Source organism: Photinus pyralis, unplaced genomic scaffold, assembly GCF_008802855.1.
Source record: "Photinus pyralis isolate 1611_PpyrPB1 unplaced genomic scaffold, Ppyr1.3 Ppyr1.4_LG7, whole genome shotgun sequence".
NCBI classification, from domain to species: domain Eukaryota; kingdom Metazoa; phylum Arthropoda; class Insecta; order Coleoptera; family Lampyridae; genus Photinus; species Photinus pyralis.
Genome location: NW_022170738.1, coordinates 29,881,972 through 29,899,757, shown reverse-complemented (window position 1 = coordinate 29,899,757; position 17,786 = coordinate 29,881,972). Strand labels below are relative to the sequence as shown.

Here is a 17,786-nt window from a genome sequence, read left to right as displayed (position 1 = left end):
GCACTGCATGATTTCATCTCGCACTGCATGAATTTATCTCGCACTGCATGATTTCATCTCGCACTGCATGATTTTATCTCGCACTGCTTGAATTTAATCTCGCACTGCATGATATTATCCCGCACTGCATGATTTTATCTCGCACTGCATGATTTTATCTCGCACTGCATGATTTCATCTCGCACTGCATGATTTTATCTCGCACTGCATGATTCTCGTACTGCATGAAATCACGCAGTGCGAGATAAAATCATGCAGTACGAGATAAAATCATGCAGTGGGAGATAAATTCATGCAGTGCGAGATCAAATCATGGAGTGCGAAATAAATCCATGCAGTGCGAGATAAAATCATGCAGTACGAGATAAAAATCATGCAGTGCGAGATAAATTCATGCAGTGCGAGATAAATTCATGCAGTGCGAAATAAATCCATGCAGTGCGAGATAAAATCATGCAGTGCACGATAAAATCATGCAGTGCGAGATAAAATCATGCAGTGCGAGATAAAATCATGCAGTGCGGGATAATATCATGCAGTGCGAGATTAAATCACGAAGTGCAAGATTTTCATGAAAAAAAGGTGGGCGATGACCCTTCTGAACCATCGTACTACGGAGCTTGTGTAAGGAATCTCTAATCTCTAGAATAAATTATGTTTAAATCTACACAGCGCATTCCGTTCTAAAATTTAAAAATTAAAATGAATCACTGTTCATGTAAGAACTTGGGTACAAAGTTATAAAATAAAAATTCGAATAAAAATTATATTAGATAATATTTCATTTGAACCACATTTATGCAGTCTAATGTAATTTTAGTTATCATTCAATCCCCTTTGTCCCGATATTTTAATTTTGTCTTTGAATGGGAATTAATTGTTGGCATTTACTAAGTAGGTAGTTTTTAATTAAATATTATTTTCTTTTAGAAACATTTTCTATATCTTAAATTGATTGACATTCACAACAATGAACAGTCACAACTATAATTTAGTTAATAAATTGTGGTATCATCTATAAGAGAAATTATTTCCTATGAATAAATATTTTATACCGGGTGATCGAAAAGTAGTGCGGACAATTTGAATTTTCTGTAAAACTAAACATTTATAACGTTGATAACATACCAAATGTCATTTATGTAAAAGCAGTGGTGGATCAATTTAATCATTAATATATATAATCATAATCATAAACCCGTATTTACCTTTCGGTGTACGGGGACAGAATACACAATAATTGACATCTAATATTAATAACTGTAATTGTACACAAAATCAGCCCATGCTTTTTTATTCCTTGCAGTTTCCTTTGCTTCACTCCAGGTTAATCCTCTTTTTTTGAATATTTCTCCGATTTTCTCGTCCCAGGTTTTTTTTGGTCGTCCTCTTCGTTTCTGGCCTAGCGGTTTTGCTATCCATATTTGTTTCACAGGTGCTTGGTTTCCCATTCTTTGCAGATGGCCCCACCAACCTAGCTGTTTGCTTTCGATGTAGTCATTAATACATAAATAAACTACCTTCTAAACATGTTTGCCAATTCCTTAAGTAAAAAATATTAAAAACTTAAAGCGCTCATTTTAAACTGTCTGCAGTTCTTTTTGATCACCCGATATACGAATATGATATTTCGTAATAGTTTCCTCGTTTTTCCAGCTCTATTAAAAATTTTCAATGGGATTACGAAAAATCTTCAACGGCACACGGCCTGTAGCATTGTACCAAATTCCGAACTTCAACCCTTTCCGATATGTGTGCTACATAAAGACGTGACGTTAATAATGACATCGACGTAGTGTTGAATAGTAAAGTTGTTGAAAAAACAGCTATGACGATGTAGTACACATATAAAAGATCGAATCTGTATGAGCTTGTCAACAAACACTTTCGATTAGGATATGCTGTCACCTGAACGTTTACTACAGTTTCTTTGTGCATTTTTTTTCTGTCGTCGCATAGAATCTGTATCCGTTATCACCACTTTTTTGGAACCAAAAATCTTTTTTTGAAGAAGATGTAACTACTCTACTACTAAATAATGTGGTACCACAAACCAAAACAAATCGTTGGTTATGGCAGCATGCGGCTAGTCGTTCGTACTTTCTTGATTATACAAGTTAGTAATAGTTGCTCACTCAGTATTGTAACCAAGATTATAGCAGAACATTATGTAATAATCGCCAATAAATAACCAAATCATTACTTGGGTAACGCTAAGTAAAGTTGGCCGTACCTATCTGTTTTTTCGAATAACTCGGTAAACAAAAGCACAAAATTTTTGTTTATCGGCAATAAATAGCACAAAATTAGCACAAAATTAATTAGTATAAGTTTTTCGAAATTATTACATGGGTATCGCTTAGTGAAGTTGGCCGTACCCATCTGTTTTTTCGAATAACTCGGTAAATTCAAAAGCACAAAATTTTTGTTTATCGGCAATAAATAGCACAAAATTAGCACAAAAATATGGTTACAACAATTTTAAGTTTGGTGAAATGGGCATTGCCAACTTCACGGACCTGACACAGAGCACTTAACTATGCACGCGAACCACAAGCATGAAGATGACCAAGGCATTTGTACTTCTAATGGATTGCCAATTCCACGGATCTCCTCAATTCAAGCTTCAATTACGCTCATCACGTAAAGTCATAATGTATTAGTGTGTTGTGTATAATGAAATACACTTGACATTTCAAATTTGTGTACGCCGCCTTGTCACAAATGGGGTCATTAGATAGGAAATTTCTCTCTATCGCCGTAAATGAAAGGTGTAATTTCGACGCCGATCGCAAAATTATTGGTTCGAATAAGTGAGACATAAAGAGCATTATTTATTCGATAAATTACACTTGGATCGAGAAAATTGCATGTTTCTATGGGAAAATAATGTATATATAATAGATGGGTGTCGAAAGTAGCCGTTTATGCATAACGGAATTGTGAATAGAGCACTTATTAAACAACTTAAAAGCTACATAAATCATGACGCTTAAAGATGAAGATAACTCATAATTTTTTTGATTCCGCGGAACAGATGTCCCAACAACAACAACTGGACCTTGTGCGCTTCCGAAATCGACTCCGGGCCCTTCCTGTATTATCCGTCAATCAGAGTCTCGACCTACTTCATTTCGTTAATAGGAATGCACACAGCACTTGCATCATACGCCGTTTAATGTTTATTATCTTTGCCTTGTGAACGTCAATTACGAAAGTTGCGGTTTATTATCTCCATCGTAAACCTCCAGCGCTCCAAATTGACGCCCCGCGACCCCTGAGCCTCTTCCCGAATTGGTAAACGTGCACTTGAGGAGAAAGGTCACACTTGAAATAAACGCGGGCACCCAATCTAAACAGGGCTCATTGCCCAACGATGGCTTCTTTTGAAGTTCGTAATTGCGTAGCGGTGTTTATCGCCGGCTGTAGGAAACATTTACAGAATGAAAATTTTACGACGTCGCTGCAGTACAAGAAGAAAATAAATAACGTTTTAAGGCCCGGTAATCATAATTATCTTTGTGTTTAATTTACTCATAAACTTGAGGTATATTGAATTATTTATTAGATTTACCCTGCATATAACGTGAAACGACCATAGTTCGCGCAAACTTAGAATTCTGACATTTCTACACGCGGCTATTGGCCAATTTTCCTTTCAAGGGGATAAGTATATTTGTTTTGTTTCTTGAGGATATAATGAAAATAACACAACACGAATAGAATAACCTCTGCTTCTATTAAGAATTGTACGGTCGTAATTGTTGCAAACATTATTAAGGGTTAAATAAACATTGTACCGTGGAGGGTAGAAGGAAAAGACGAAGAAGAAGAAGATAGAAAGGAGAGGAGACGGCAAAATAAAACCTCCAACAACAAAGAAATCCATGGTGTAATGTAAAAAAGTTATTATTATACAATCACCTTTAACGTTGAAATAAGCATCTGGTTTTTCTAGGAAGTTGTTGGTTTTAGTTTTTTGACCTACAAATAAATTCCATGAAATTAAACGAATTTGACCTATTTGGTTCTTTTGGGAATAGTACACGGATAACGTTGATACAATTTACATGTAATCTACAAAGTTATATGCAAATATCTACACTTCAAGAATAAGGCCCTTTACACACGTATCGGGTAAGAGCCGGTCAATTATTCAATGGTATAAAAAAGGGAGAAAACACCTACCGAATCTTGAAAACTCTCCGCTACCGTCCGTACTCTATTATCATTGTTAATGATATACAGGCTGTTTCACGCAAACCGTTACCTAACAGCATTTCGACCTCTATTAATAATTCAAATCTGAAAATTTGCATGCCAACATAGTTTTTCATGGATAGAATGAGCCGGCGCTCCGTCAAGTTGAAACCAGTAGCTTTCCCCAGGGTTTCCTACTATTACATCCTTCTACTAACGCGTTTATTTCAAGGCTTCCTAAGAAAATTATGCATATAACGGTCACAATTTTAGAAAATCTTAAATACGAAAACCATAACAAATCGGTATAGGGAATGTAATAAGTAGAACTTCTTTTCCACATTTGAAAGTGCAAAAAAATAAAGTAGGACTAGGTTTCATTTGAAAAAATTAACTTTTTAAGGTTTGATGTTATTAAACACCATTAACACCCTATAGAAAAGGGCCATCAAAATCATTCGCATGTAGCATCACGTCAGTATTCTGTATTGCTGATTTTGAAAGACTTTGAAATTCAAGCCAATAGTCATAGGTACAGGGCGCTCTAGAAAAGCAGTCAAACGTCAAAACTTTTGAAAAATCTTGAATTACTGGAAAACCTTTGATGCTAGGTATAGGGAAATGTGGTATCAAACGGCGTAGATTTTCATGTATAGATTTCGAAGGGTGTTCTATTTCAAATAAGAAAGTTGCTATCCACTTTCGGTACAACCAGAAGTGAAACGATCATGATAATATTTTCCTTCGATAGATCATAAAAAGATATGGTCTGAATCCTTTAGGTAACGGTTTGAGTGAAACAGCCTGTATACGGAAAATGCTTGTTGTTTCCAATTCGTTTGAGAATTGGGGCGTACTGGGTTCATTTATTCCAATAGATTCTGAGATAATTCCGGTGTTATTTCCAAAGACTGATTTCCTGCGAAAAGTGAGTGCGATCTTCCCGAAATAAGTACCTATGGAGTTTTGTTATCTCAGTTGTTGAAAAAATGAGGATCTTTGTAAATTCTTTGCAGAGGCCAATTCTCCGATAGTAATTTTCTTCGTCCAATTCTTGTATGGAAAAAAACTTGTTCTTTTTCAGAATTTGATGAACTGACACCGTAGATACATAGACAATTTTGCGACCGTGGGAATTGATGACGTAGAATTTGCAGCTCAATTTCCCACGCTGTAACGGGAGCTCGCTAACGTCTTTACATTTTTTAGGTTTTATTTGCGCGAATAGTTCCTGGATACGGCCCTGAGTGTATTTGCGTGTGAAAGCTTGGTTGACGACAGCTTGTCGCGTTATAAGAAAAAAGTAATGGGATGTATACGTGATCGCTTTGATGAGTTTGATCGGTTTCGTTTAGATCCGGGGAACTGATGACTCCAGAGTCCTGGGAGGAGAGGTTAAAAGCTCTTAAACACCCTTAACGTTTCTAAAAAAAGCTTTAATAGAATAATAAAGGCACTAAAAGATTCCTCCTGATGACCCTCGAACACTCAGGTTCGTAAAAAGTGTTGAAGGTTTTTACTGTATAAACCTATAAACCTTCAACATTTTTCAAGATAAATGAATCTTATGAATGAGTCTTTTGGCCAAAAAATTAAGTCTCTTAAGATACTTGGAAACTCTCAGGGGCTCTAGAAATCTCTAAACTAAAGGCTCCTGAAGATGATTGCCACAACTTGCTTGGAATTTTCAGAAAAATGCGTTAATAGTTATTTATTATACAAGACGATAAAGCGATATTTTACCATTGAGTGAAACCTGTTTTGACCAAAATTGTATCAAATTCATCTCTTGAACATCGAACTGATGCCCCAACGATCTGATGTATAAATAACGATGCGAACATATTTTTACTAAAATACACGTGGTGAAAATAATGCGGTTACATTTTGCTCGAAAACTTTGTTAAATCACAGAGATGATCGAAGGACCATAGCGACTAATTCAATAATTTCTAGCAATTGATTCTTCCCGTTCCCGATTCACGTTTGTTCCTGTTGACCGTATCCGTCTACCAAATTTTAACCCGTTCTGACACCGGATGCTTTTAAAGAGAGATATCATAAACCCGGACAGACGGACGGACAACAATGCAAAACTATAAAGGGGGGACCCATAATTAAAGCTTCGTGTTTTTTGCAGATCTGGCATCTGAGCCCAGAAAAATCTGTTGTTTTCCTAACTACCCGAAACAGTCTAACACTCGCCCTTCTTTTTTTTTTAAATTTGGCTTTGAAAATAACCACATTGTCAAAGAGAAAAGAAATTTTAATATGCACCTAGCAATGGAATCTATCAGTGATGTACTGTAAATTGGTAGCTAAATCCCTACTTAAATGTGTACCAGAAGTTTGGTCTGAGCTAGCAGGTTAAATACCCATAAACTAGAAGTAAAAAGCACTAGCGTACAATGTTTGAACGAAATTGGTAAACGCACCTCGAAGATTTCAGATCTGGATTGACGAACGAATTTTCATCACTGGCCTTTTCTAATTTGCTGTGCTCCGGAAAGTCTAGAAGGGTACTGCTCTAAGTAATTTGGCACAAAACTTGTTTATTTTACTAGCCATAATTAACACATAGAATTTCACAATATTCAACAATGAACACAAACTCTACCAGTGTTTGTATAACGTCAACATGGAAATCCACTTCACTTTAATCTCTTAATAACAATTTTTGATATAAATAGGCGTGATCGTGATTTTCGTAAGAAAACCCCATACAACTCCATTTTATGATATATCATGTAAGTAAAAAGTTGTTTATGATGCACTGGAATGCACGGTATATTCCTCGGTGTATTCCCATTGGCCATTTTTAGATATGTACTATCTATTGATAACACACTGCATAAAAATCCGCTGCAAACATTTTGGGCGTTGGCTGCTTTCTTTACATAACATAAAAAAAGTTCGCTTATTGTTCTTATTAAAATGTCTCAATCAATACATTTTGATCAGGTAGTTAATTAAAATTGGGAAGGACACTGCTTAATAAGAAAATCATGTGCGACGTTGTAAATTAGCTTGCATACAATTTATCTGAATAAGGAATTTCCATTATGAACGTTCGCGCCAGCATTAATATTGTACGCTTCCTGATATTCCCATGCCTCAGTCATTTTCTATTTGTATAACCTACTACTAACACTACAACAACTGCCATTGTATATTGTATATAAAATTAGATTTAAATTGATAAGGGCGGTAGTAGAAAGCGAAGGAACTATTACCCTTTAAAGCGTTTTCGAGCTTTAAACAAAATGTTATTACATTTGAAACTTAGTAGACGTGCCTGGACACACAAATGACATCTGGAATAAAGAATATTGGGCTTTTTGAGTTTTATTCTAAAATACGGTATTAAAGGAATTTGTTTGTATAGTATTGTGTACAGATATTTCCGCCGGGAACAGTCAATATTTCGTTCTGATTAAATTGTCGAAAATAAATTGAATCAATTACTTCCTCGTTGCTTCCACCATCGAATTACCCACCGAATATCGCGAAGTATAATCAATCATAAAGCCGTACAAATTTTTTCTGGGCGAAGAAGGGAATAATTTATTTGCCTCGTATAATAAAAAGAGTTTTTCGTATGCTTGCGAAATATTTGTGTTTTTTATTATAGCGTAGTTTTTAGCTATTTGAAAGTCAAAATCGATTTGTGCACAAGCCAAGTGGCACCTCGTAATATAATTTATTTACAGATTTTTTTCTTTGCAGTAATCCTGGCGCGAGTAAAAAGAGAATTCACCCACAACGATACGCGTGTATACAAAGTTCGCATCCGAAAGGAATTCAAAATGACCGAGAAGGCTCAGGTGGCGTTAAAATCGGGGCGGCTATTAACGTCGCTCTGGGATAGCATGTGTGGAGTCAAACTGGAAACTGGCAAAGTGTACGCAATTGGTGGAAGAATTATAAGCTTAAAGGCCCACATTAACATGTGCGGACTTGTAGAGAAGTGGGACGAATTAAGCCAACGACAAAGGAAGGGCTTGAATCGCATGTACAAGCAAGGGTGCACATGCGGGATTAAAAGATGTCGACCACCACATTGTCAAAAAACTCGAGATTTTTGCACGTGGTCCACATTCAGCTTTGATAATCAAGTCGATTGCCAACGAATGCAGGTATGTGTTACAGTAGGAACTGGAACTTTGTTTCAATTATCCTTCTTGATGAAGGGACGGTTTCAATTACAATCCGCTTAGGTGTATACGGGAACGTTCAAATTTAGGGGTACGGTAGATTTAATTAATAACGACAGCTTTGTTTTTGTACGTGTAAGATAGCTAAACACTAAGCAGCTTTGTTCCAGAGCGGAACTGAATTTTCACACTGCAAAATTATAGCTATTTGAAGCTCTAAATCTGTTACTGAATTAATTCTGAGCATCAGGAACCTTTCTATGTCAAACAAATGGTAAATAGCAACAACAATAAATGCGAGTAAGGTATTATTCATTTATCGCCCACCTTCTGGCAAAAGAATTAGGTAATTAGTTATTTTGGTGACTACGCTATATTAATAAATTTACCTTAGAAAAATAAAGTCATAAACTGAGAACCTAAAATCTCAGAACTTCCATTGCCAAGTGTAAGACTCATTTCTACAAAAATGGTAGCTTGACTTAAATTATTCTTTTGTTACAGGGTATCTGTCTACGTTCTGCAACAGATAAATGTCACTGGGCCAGGAATAAAATACAGACTGCATGCATGCGAAATTCCACTAAACCACGCAAATCTACGACAATAAGACCGCCACTTACCATCTCCTTGTGGTCGGGGTAGAATGTCTGCTCGATGAGGGGGAAAGCCTCTTTTCCTAACCTCCTCTGAAGTTGCACCAAATGTCCAAAAACCCAAGGTTTATCCTATACAGCCAGATGTTATATTGTTGTCTATTGTTAATATTTATTGTGTTTCGTAAATGTTAGGTACTTGACTGAATGTGTTTGTCACAAGTAAAATATAATTAAGAGAAACCGGTAATTAAAGTGAACGTAAACGGGCGACAAACATGGAATTTTCATTAAATTTGCGTTTGTGTCAAAGGGACGAGAGGGATTTTCAGGGTTGTTACTAAACTTACCTGGAAGTTGTATATGGCGTTCAAATTGTTAATGCTCGGTACGCCACCAAACTTGAGCGCTAAGAGGAGCCTTTTGTGATCTTCTCCTGCATCTTTTAAATTCTGGCGAATCTGTAAAACAATAAACGATACATTGTTTAACTTATATTTGTGTATTTTCATGTTTTGTATAATACCTACTTAAATTTAACAGAATAAGTTTTTTGTTATATATTTTTATAAATTGTATATGTATTTTCTTTATTTTTAAATAAAAATGTGAAAACAGGAGCGTACTATTTCCATCGTCTTGATTTTGAAGTAAACGGAATAATATTCGTTCTACCCAACACGCAGGTGTAAACAATGCCGTAGAGTAGGTAGATGTCCATTATTACTACGTACTATTGTTACCATTCTTATTATTGGAGCCACGAAGGTTGGTCAAATTACCAAATTTCATAAATGGTCAAATCGGATAATAATACTTGTACTTTCTTCTGTTTAGAATTAATCGCAAGTAGTTATGTATGTGTTTATAATTTTTGTATCCAGACCTTCCATTTTATTCCCCACCATGCCGCCGGAAGGACCTAGTGTAATCCCAAATCTTGGATGTCATTCATACTATAAATTACGAAAGCACTGAACTGGCAATACAATACAGTACCACTACCAGCGTTGATTGATCAATCAACGGTACTAGGAAATAGCTTCCTAAGATTTTCTCAAAACACCCTTCAAATATGAAATGTCACCGAAGTGAATTAAGAAGGATAAAGTCATCGCTTTCCCTAATGTGCGACTGCGATGCAAACACCCGGTGAAATAATGCCCGATTATATTAATGGTATAATGGCAACATATTTGATTTATTCGTTCTCGTACTAGCCATCAATTTGTTGAATTTCAAGTCACAATTTGTTATTATTCACATTTTGCATTAAATGCTGATATCTGTTTATTTAAGCATGGCAATAGTTTTAACTACCGTTACCAGAACGGAATCATCTTTTTTGTTATGATTTATACCCACCTGTGATGGTGATATATATTATTTTTTTCACTACTAGCGTCTGATGACATGATTATTAACCTTTTTTCCACTTGTAAAGTAGGCTTTCTCGGCATTTGTTCAAAGTGGTTAATAATTTTTTATTATTAACTAGTAGTCAATAATGAGAACTGTCACGCTGTCACTTTTAGAAAACACAACCCGAAATTTCGCTCAATGAACGTTTAGACAAGTTCTCTAAAACGAATAATTGCCACCATTCGCAATTTCCAGAGAAATTACATACCTAAAATTATCACATTTTGAAAAAATTCGAACGAAATTACTCTTTGAAAAATCTCAATGACAGAACAAAATACGGCCTGTTTGACTTGTACTTCCACGTACTTGATTGACATGTTAAATTAAGAAACAAACAATTCTGTCCAACCGTTAACTCTCTTATCAATATAATATGTTAATTTAGAGGATTTCAAGTGCTAGTAGTGAAAAAAATAGTATATATACCACGGTAGAGAAGTCTATTATTGCCTTCGCACCTTACACCCCTCGGCGCAAGCGCCTCGAGATGTAATCTTGGTGCTCAGGCAATAATAGTGGACTTCTCTACCTTGATATATAATGTACTATTATCGATTTACGCATGTATTTAATGTGAGTATCTTGCCTTGTGCGATTCTATACCACGCGAAGAAAGCACATTATATACCTAGTTTCGATTTTTCGCTGTACTTTTCCGATAGAAAACACATTATGATGCAGTTAGCCAGTTACCAATTTACAGCGTTCCGAATTTTAAAGTAAAATAAAAATGTTATTATCTATTTTTGTAAATGACAATTCAACTCATGTATAAAAAATCGCATAAGCCGCAGTGCAATTGTCACTTTGACAGCGGCAAAAGTTACCTGCAACTTTTCCAGGGATAAATGCACTAGTGGTTTTTTCACTTATTCATTTTCGAACCAATTATCGCATTACCCTTTCCCATATGATTAGTATGACGTCTGTCAATAATTGATTAGTTTGGTGAATTTCTTGCTCGTTAAATTGTCCTGCCGAATTACACTCGAGGCTTGTATTTAAACTGAGTAAATTTGGGTTGCTGCAAATCAAATCTGTTTCCTTTTAGCAATTGAACTCGAAAAACTGTCAACCTAAAAATGCTCCCCCTTCGGTGTCGCATTTTTATTAGTTGACAGTTTTTCTCGACTAATTGCTAGGCAACAGATTTTCATTACCTTAACAACCCAAATTTACTCGGTAAAATACAAACCTCTTGTGCAATTATAAGTGAATAAAATAGAGAGGAAAAATGTCATTTTTCAAGAGCAAAAACACGCCATTGACCCCAGAACAAAAAACTGCCATTGACATTTTTATCGGCCCTTCGATTGACTTTCGGACAATGTTGCCAAACTTCTCAGTATGGCTTGTAAGTATAGACGGCTGTGGTATAACACAACGTAGGGGTCCTATTCGTACAATCGTACGACCATTGTATATTTATGGTACGACCGAGTCCTACGATACTTAACAGGCCGGAGCGCTCAAAAAAGTCACGTGACCTTAGGAGTCAGTTCGGGACACAATAAATACATTACGGCTTATGGAAAATCCGTACAATTTTTTTACTCCGAATCCGTTTAAAATAGGGCCAATTTCAATGAGAGCTGGTCAATGATACAGACAATTAAATTATAGTGTTTATTAATTTTTAGTAACACTGGAAATAGTTAATTTTAAGGTTTAAAGTCTTTGAAGATCAAACGACGATAGTAAATCCGTGTTTTTCCATATTTCCACCGTCATATTTCTGTTTCTAGGAACGATATCATTATAATTCTTTCGGTGTCTTAAACTGGAATGATATGCGCCTCCAATTAGGCGTATATAAGGCCTTATCTGGTATTAGCGTAGATTTAACACGCTCTACAAAATCGCACATTAATTATCCGCGCAGAGCAAAATTCACCATGCGAGAAACTTTTTCTTGTTAGTACAATTGTATCACATATATCGAATGAATTGTGACCAAAGGACACAAAAATGTCTTTCAGGAGGAATTTTTAAGAAATGGTCTTTTGTTTCCTTTTTTCAGCACTTTTAGTAACTTCTGGAACATGCGAAGGCGCAATGGAAATTATTAGTTTTTAAATAATTATTACTAATCGACTTTCAAATAATGTTTGTAATATTTAGAGAACCATTAAACTCAAGGATGCTATATAATCTAAGGATTGCTCGATCACTGAATTTTTTCGCCGCGTGTAGTGACGTCACTGGCGGACCCAGACGCATTTCATTTGTATTTTATATTATGTAAGATTAAGAGCTCCTTCTCACGATGCGTTTGTGAAACGCTGCGCAGAGTGGAAATTTTCTTCGAAAGAAAGATACGGTTATGCGGAAATCCATTCCTCCCGATGAGACATTAGCTTTATTTCTCAGATGAGTAAGAACTAAAGTTTATAAGTCTCTTCTGTACAATTTGTGTTATAATTTTGGAGTTTGCCACACCGTGCTACAATGGTTTTTACCACACAATATGAAGTGTTTAGCCTAATACAGCTTCGCCTTCCTTCAACGGTCGAACTACAACCCCCACATGTCAGTAATAACAAACTTAGCTTTATATACAAAATATCAGTACACAAATATGTACGCTCTTTACTAAGGCACAAGTAAATCAACTCTCCTCAAACCAGACACCATTATTTAAAAAAACGACGCCCCTTCTTGGTACGTGCGCTTTTGTTGCGTGAATGCGCTTCTGAAAAGAGCTTTGTGCTACTTGTGGCGCTGCAAATCGCACCGTGTGAAGGGGTCACGCTACCAGTCTCTTCAAAAAACGCCTGGTAAGAAGGGGCTCTAATACGTCCAAATGGATGTTATATAGGTAGGTATTTAAATTAGAAACACTTGTCATTCATCGTCTACAAGTCTACAAATTCTTCGGTTTTTCGCATACTCAAAATGTCGTGAACCCATTTCATCCTGCGTTTTTGGTTTTTTTACTCTTCATCATCCATGGAAATTGCAGCTAAATCAGTTTATTTCAACTTTGTCCATCTAAAATAACGATTTCTCGACGTTCTTCTTGACACTGGCTAAAATGAGCGCCAGTTGAGTGTAAAATGTGAATACTACCCCAAATTGTTATTACAGTCCAATACTGCACGCCGGCGTCCAAGCATTTTTGTTGCAATATAGCGAACACATACACACAGTTATAACGCTAATGCATAAACGTTGACAACTTAGCAAATTATAACTGTCAATTCTGACAGCCAGGTCCGTTGGTGACGTCACATATGACTTAAACTCGGGCAACATTACAAGTATAGGGATCGAGCAATCCTTATTTATATAGCATCCTTGCATTAAACTCACAAAATTAAAAATATTATATACAGGGTAGTCAAAAGTATGGAATATATCTTATATCTTCGTTAATATTACTTTTACCTCGAGTTTTACATTATAGCTTCCGGAAAATTCGTGTTTAGAACAATTGGCTCTTGTAGAATTCTTTATAATATTAACTCAGAGTATAAAAAGAATATCCATACTTTGAACTAATCCTGTATGTAATTTTTTTAATTTTGTAAGTTTAATGGTTCTCTACATATTACAAACACTATTTGAAAGTCCATTAGTAATAATTATTTAAAAAATTAATAATTTCCATTGCGCGTTCGCGTGTTCCTGAAGTCGCGCTATTTACTAAAACTGCTGAAAAAAGGGAACAAAAGACCATTTCTTAAAAATTCCTTCTGAAAATCATTTTTGTGTCCTTTGGTCACAATTCATTCGATATATATGCTACAGTTGTACCAACAACAACAAAATTTCTCGCATGATGAATTTTGCTCTGCGCGGATAATTAATGCGCGATTTTGTAGGGCCTGTTAAATCTACACTAATGCAAGATAAGGCATTATATACGCATAATTGAAGGCGCATATCATTGCAGTGAAAGAATTATAATGATATCGTTCCTAGAAACAGACATATGACGGTGGAACGGATTTACTATCGTCGTTTTATCTTCAAAGACTTTAAACCTTAAAGTTAACTATTTCCAGTGCTACTAAAAATTAACAAACACTATAATTTAATTGTCTGTACCATTGAACAGCTCTCATTGAAATTTCGTGGCTCTATGTTAAAGGGATTCGGAGTGAAAAAATAAATAAACTAAACAAATAAAGCAAACGAGCTCCTGGGTATGGTTATAGCATGTGCAAAACCAAATTTTAAACCTGATGTTAGTTTTGCTTTTATTTAAAGTGTATATGTATGAAATTTCATTTGAATGCCTCCATAAATAAGAAAGTTGGCACTGCGCATGCGTAAAACCACATTTTGAAACTGGCGTTAAATTTGCTTTTATTCCAAGTTTTATATGGCTAAAGCTATGCGCATATTCAATTTCATGCAATTCGGTTCATAACTCACGGAGATGTCAAAAGGGCCTTCCTTATTTTTTGGGCTACATTGCCAATTCACGAACTCCGATCTACAAATTTGATAAAGAATCCACCTGCAAAATTTCATCGTAATCGGTCCATTCGTTTATGAGTTATCGTGCTAACGGACGGACGGACGGAGGGACACCGCAAAATTATAAAGTCGCTAGGAGCTCGTTAATAAATAGTGTAGCCGCCCACGGATTTTCCATAAACCGTAATGTATTTAATGTGTCCCGAACTGACTCCTAAGGTCACGTGACTTTTTCGAGCGCTCCGGTCTGTAAGTATCGTAGGCCTCGGTGCGACTCAATCCGAGCAGACTGCTACCGAGATTTGACAAGTGGCGGAAAACGTCCGCCATTTTTACATGAAAATTAGATGGCTCTGCTTGCAATCATTTCCGCAGAGTTTATTTATTATTTATTTATTTATTTATTTATTTATTATCCCTGTCTTGTTCTGGGCCCTCAACAGGCCTGCGCCCAATTACAGAGTGACCCGCATAATGCTAAGTTGCACTGTTCAGCTGTAACTACAGGCATAGTGGAAAGTCTATTCTATCACTATGGTAAGTTTAAATTGACAGATCGGGGATCCGTAAGATCATCACACGATCAAAGATAGTCCATTTAATTTATTTGTAAATTCGATGTTTGTTTGATGATTTATTATTATTGATGTATGTGTTAACCCCATTTATACAGGGTGTTACATGGCCGCATGTAAAACAAAATCGGGTGATAAGGGGGGAACAAGACAAGCATTTTTTGCAAATAAACCGAGGGTCCAGCGTGTTTCGTTTGGGAGCCACCCCCATAGAAGTGGTGAAATTTTGATTTCTTCTTTAATGTTTTCCTCAGCAACCATAAGAGTTACAAAGATGGGTGGCACGTCTTTGGTTTTCGGGTATGTCCTATCCGATTTTGATGCTTTCCAAAATTCCTTACACGAAAGGGCGCACCCCTACTTGGGGGTGCGAAAAAAAATTCTGATCTCAACGAAATTTGGTACCTGGGAGTTTTTGAACATGAAAATGACGAATCTGGAATTAGTTTTTGAAAATTTGAAAAAAAAAGTTCCACTGTAATTCTTGGCCGGACAACGAAAATGAACAAAATTGTCGAACAGTTTTTTAAAAATAACTTTTCAAACAAAAGTTATACTCATTTGAAGATTGGGACTTCGGGTTACAAAGTGTCCTCCCACCTATTAGTGAATGATCTAATTTCGCATGTAGTTAATCGAAAATGTCGCAAATAACAAAAAACATCTCTCAGCTCAAAGATAAATAAAAAATAAATTTAATTTTTAGTATTAGTGCCAGTATGGATTGTAAGATGTGAATAGCTTTTACATGCGGTGACCAATTTGTGTCGAATTTTCAATACGTACCTATAAATATGCTTTGGATTGCGATCCTATTCGACATATCGAAATTTTGAATTTATGGATCAATTTCTTTGGGAAACAGTCCAACGTGTGGTTTCGGTATCGAAGAATTCAAAAATGCATGCTTCAGCATGCTGGATGGCATTTTTGGAATTGGAGGGAGCAGAGGGGTAAAAACTGGTTGAATTCTTCGTGGTATTGTAATAAAAGATATCATCAACAAAAGAAACTGATGGTGTGGTGAAAGTAGTGACAAAGGGAAAATCGAGCATCCGGACCAGACTGCCTATGAGCTTTGAATTTTGAATATAATTATATTCAAAGCTATGAGAATCAAGGCATTTCTGGCTGACCTGTGAACATATTAAGCGAGTGTCGGAAAAGCCACTTCCAGGTCAATTTCTGCAACTTGATCCCGCTTCACTAAAGAGTGCACAGTTTCAATGTGTGCCAGGCACACGCATAGGTGTCCATTACGGGGACCTAACAACCTTAAAGAAATAATAAATTTTACGATACGTGTTTAATTCAAGTTAAAAGAGCTTTTCTTATAAAACCCACAGTGGTGACGCTTTGGAGGGGGTATGAGCCGTTATCCAGACGGTATTTAAATCATTACGTCTAAAGACCACAAAATGAATAGAGCTTTTATATAGGTATCTTTCCAAAAAAGAGTAAGATCAATAACAAAATGTTCGGGACAAGTATGACAAGAATAACTGGGCGAGACCTCTATTAGAAAGCACAGCAAGATTCCATTATATAAAGATGCAAGCTTTCATTCAGCTTAAAAAATTCATGTTGCCTGAAACACTTTTAGAATAATAATAAGCCGTGAATGGAAATGAAAGTCTCTTTTGAAGGAATAATTTGAATGGAAGTCACAAACCAATCATATATATATAAAACGTATAAAATTATGTGTAGTTAAAAATGATTGCTTTCCATACATTACGTACATATCATCCAAATTCATTCAATAATAAAAATAAGTATATTTAGGCTTTTATAGAGGGCAATTAAATAGTATATTGTCGTAGACGCCTTGATGTCGAATGAAATTGTTATGAGCTTGCCACGCAACCCTTCTCACAACTTTTATCGTGGAAAGCGGTAGGTATGGTGGACACTAAAACTGAAGTTTACAACCGTTTGGCAATTAATAATGGCCTTTTGTTGATGGTTTTACGTTTTCCTGCTGATAGTCCGTATACCAAATTCAAATGGGGTCCGTAACCATTTAATGATGTTGTGCGTGTAATTAAATTACCGTGTGGGTAATTTGTAACAGAAGGTGGAATAGTAAATATTAATCAATAAAAGCCATTAATATGAAAGTTCAATATTTATAGGTACTTACACATGCTCTATTTGTATTTATCAACTCTATTTTGAATCTCATATTGTACGTGTTATGAAAAAACACATGTTGTTTAATAAAAGCGCAATTCCTTCGCAGGCGGCGTCAGATTTATCAAAAGTGACATAGCTGAATCTCAAGACTCAAAAGGAGATTCAGAATATGATAGCTAACGAAAGCTGCGGAACGTTACCTGTGTTCCTAGATCCCATGCTTATCAATTAAATTTCCTGATATTATCCAGATGGTTTTTGTAGAAAATACGCCT

At 35.9% G+C, this 17,786-nt stretch overlaps 1 protein-coding gene across 1 annotated transcript in view; it reads right to left on the bottom strand.

Moving 5' to 3' along the window:
• Positions 1-8,020: 8,020 nt before the first annotated feature.
• Positions 8,021-17,786, bottom strand: part of LOC116176162 (synapsin-like) — a 39,631-nt gene continuing 29,865 nt past the window's right edge. The window contains exons 4-6 of the mRNA XM_031494639.1: positions 9,301-9,411; positions 8,978-9,082; positions 8,021-8,128 (exon numbers count right to left, since the gene is read on the bottom strand). Coding sequence (XP_031350499.1) covers positions 8,021-8,128; positions 8,978-9,082; positions 9,301-9,411 — 324 coding nt within the window. The remainder of the gene's footprint in view (positions 8,129-8,977; positions 9,083-9,300; positions 9,412-17,786) is intronic.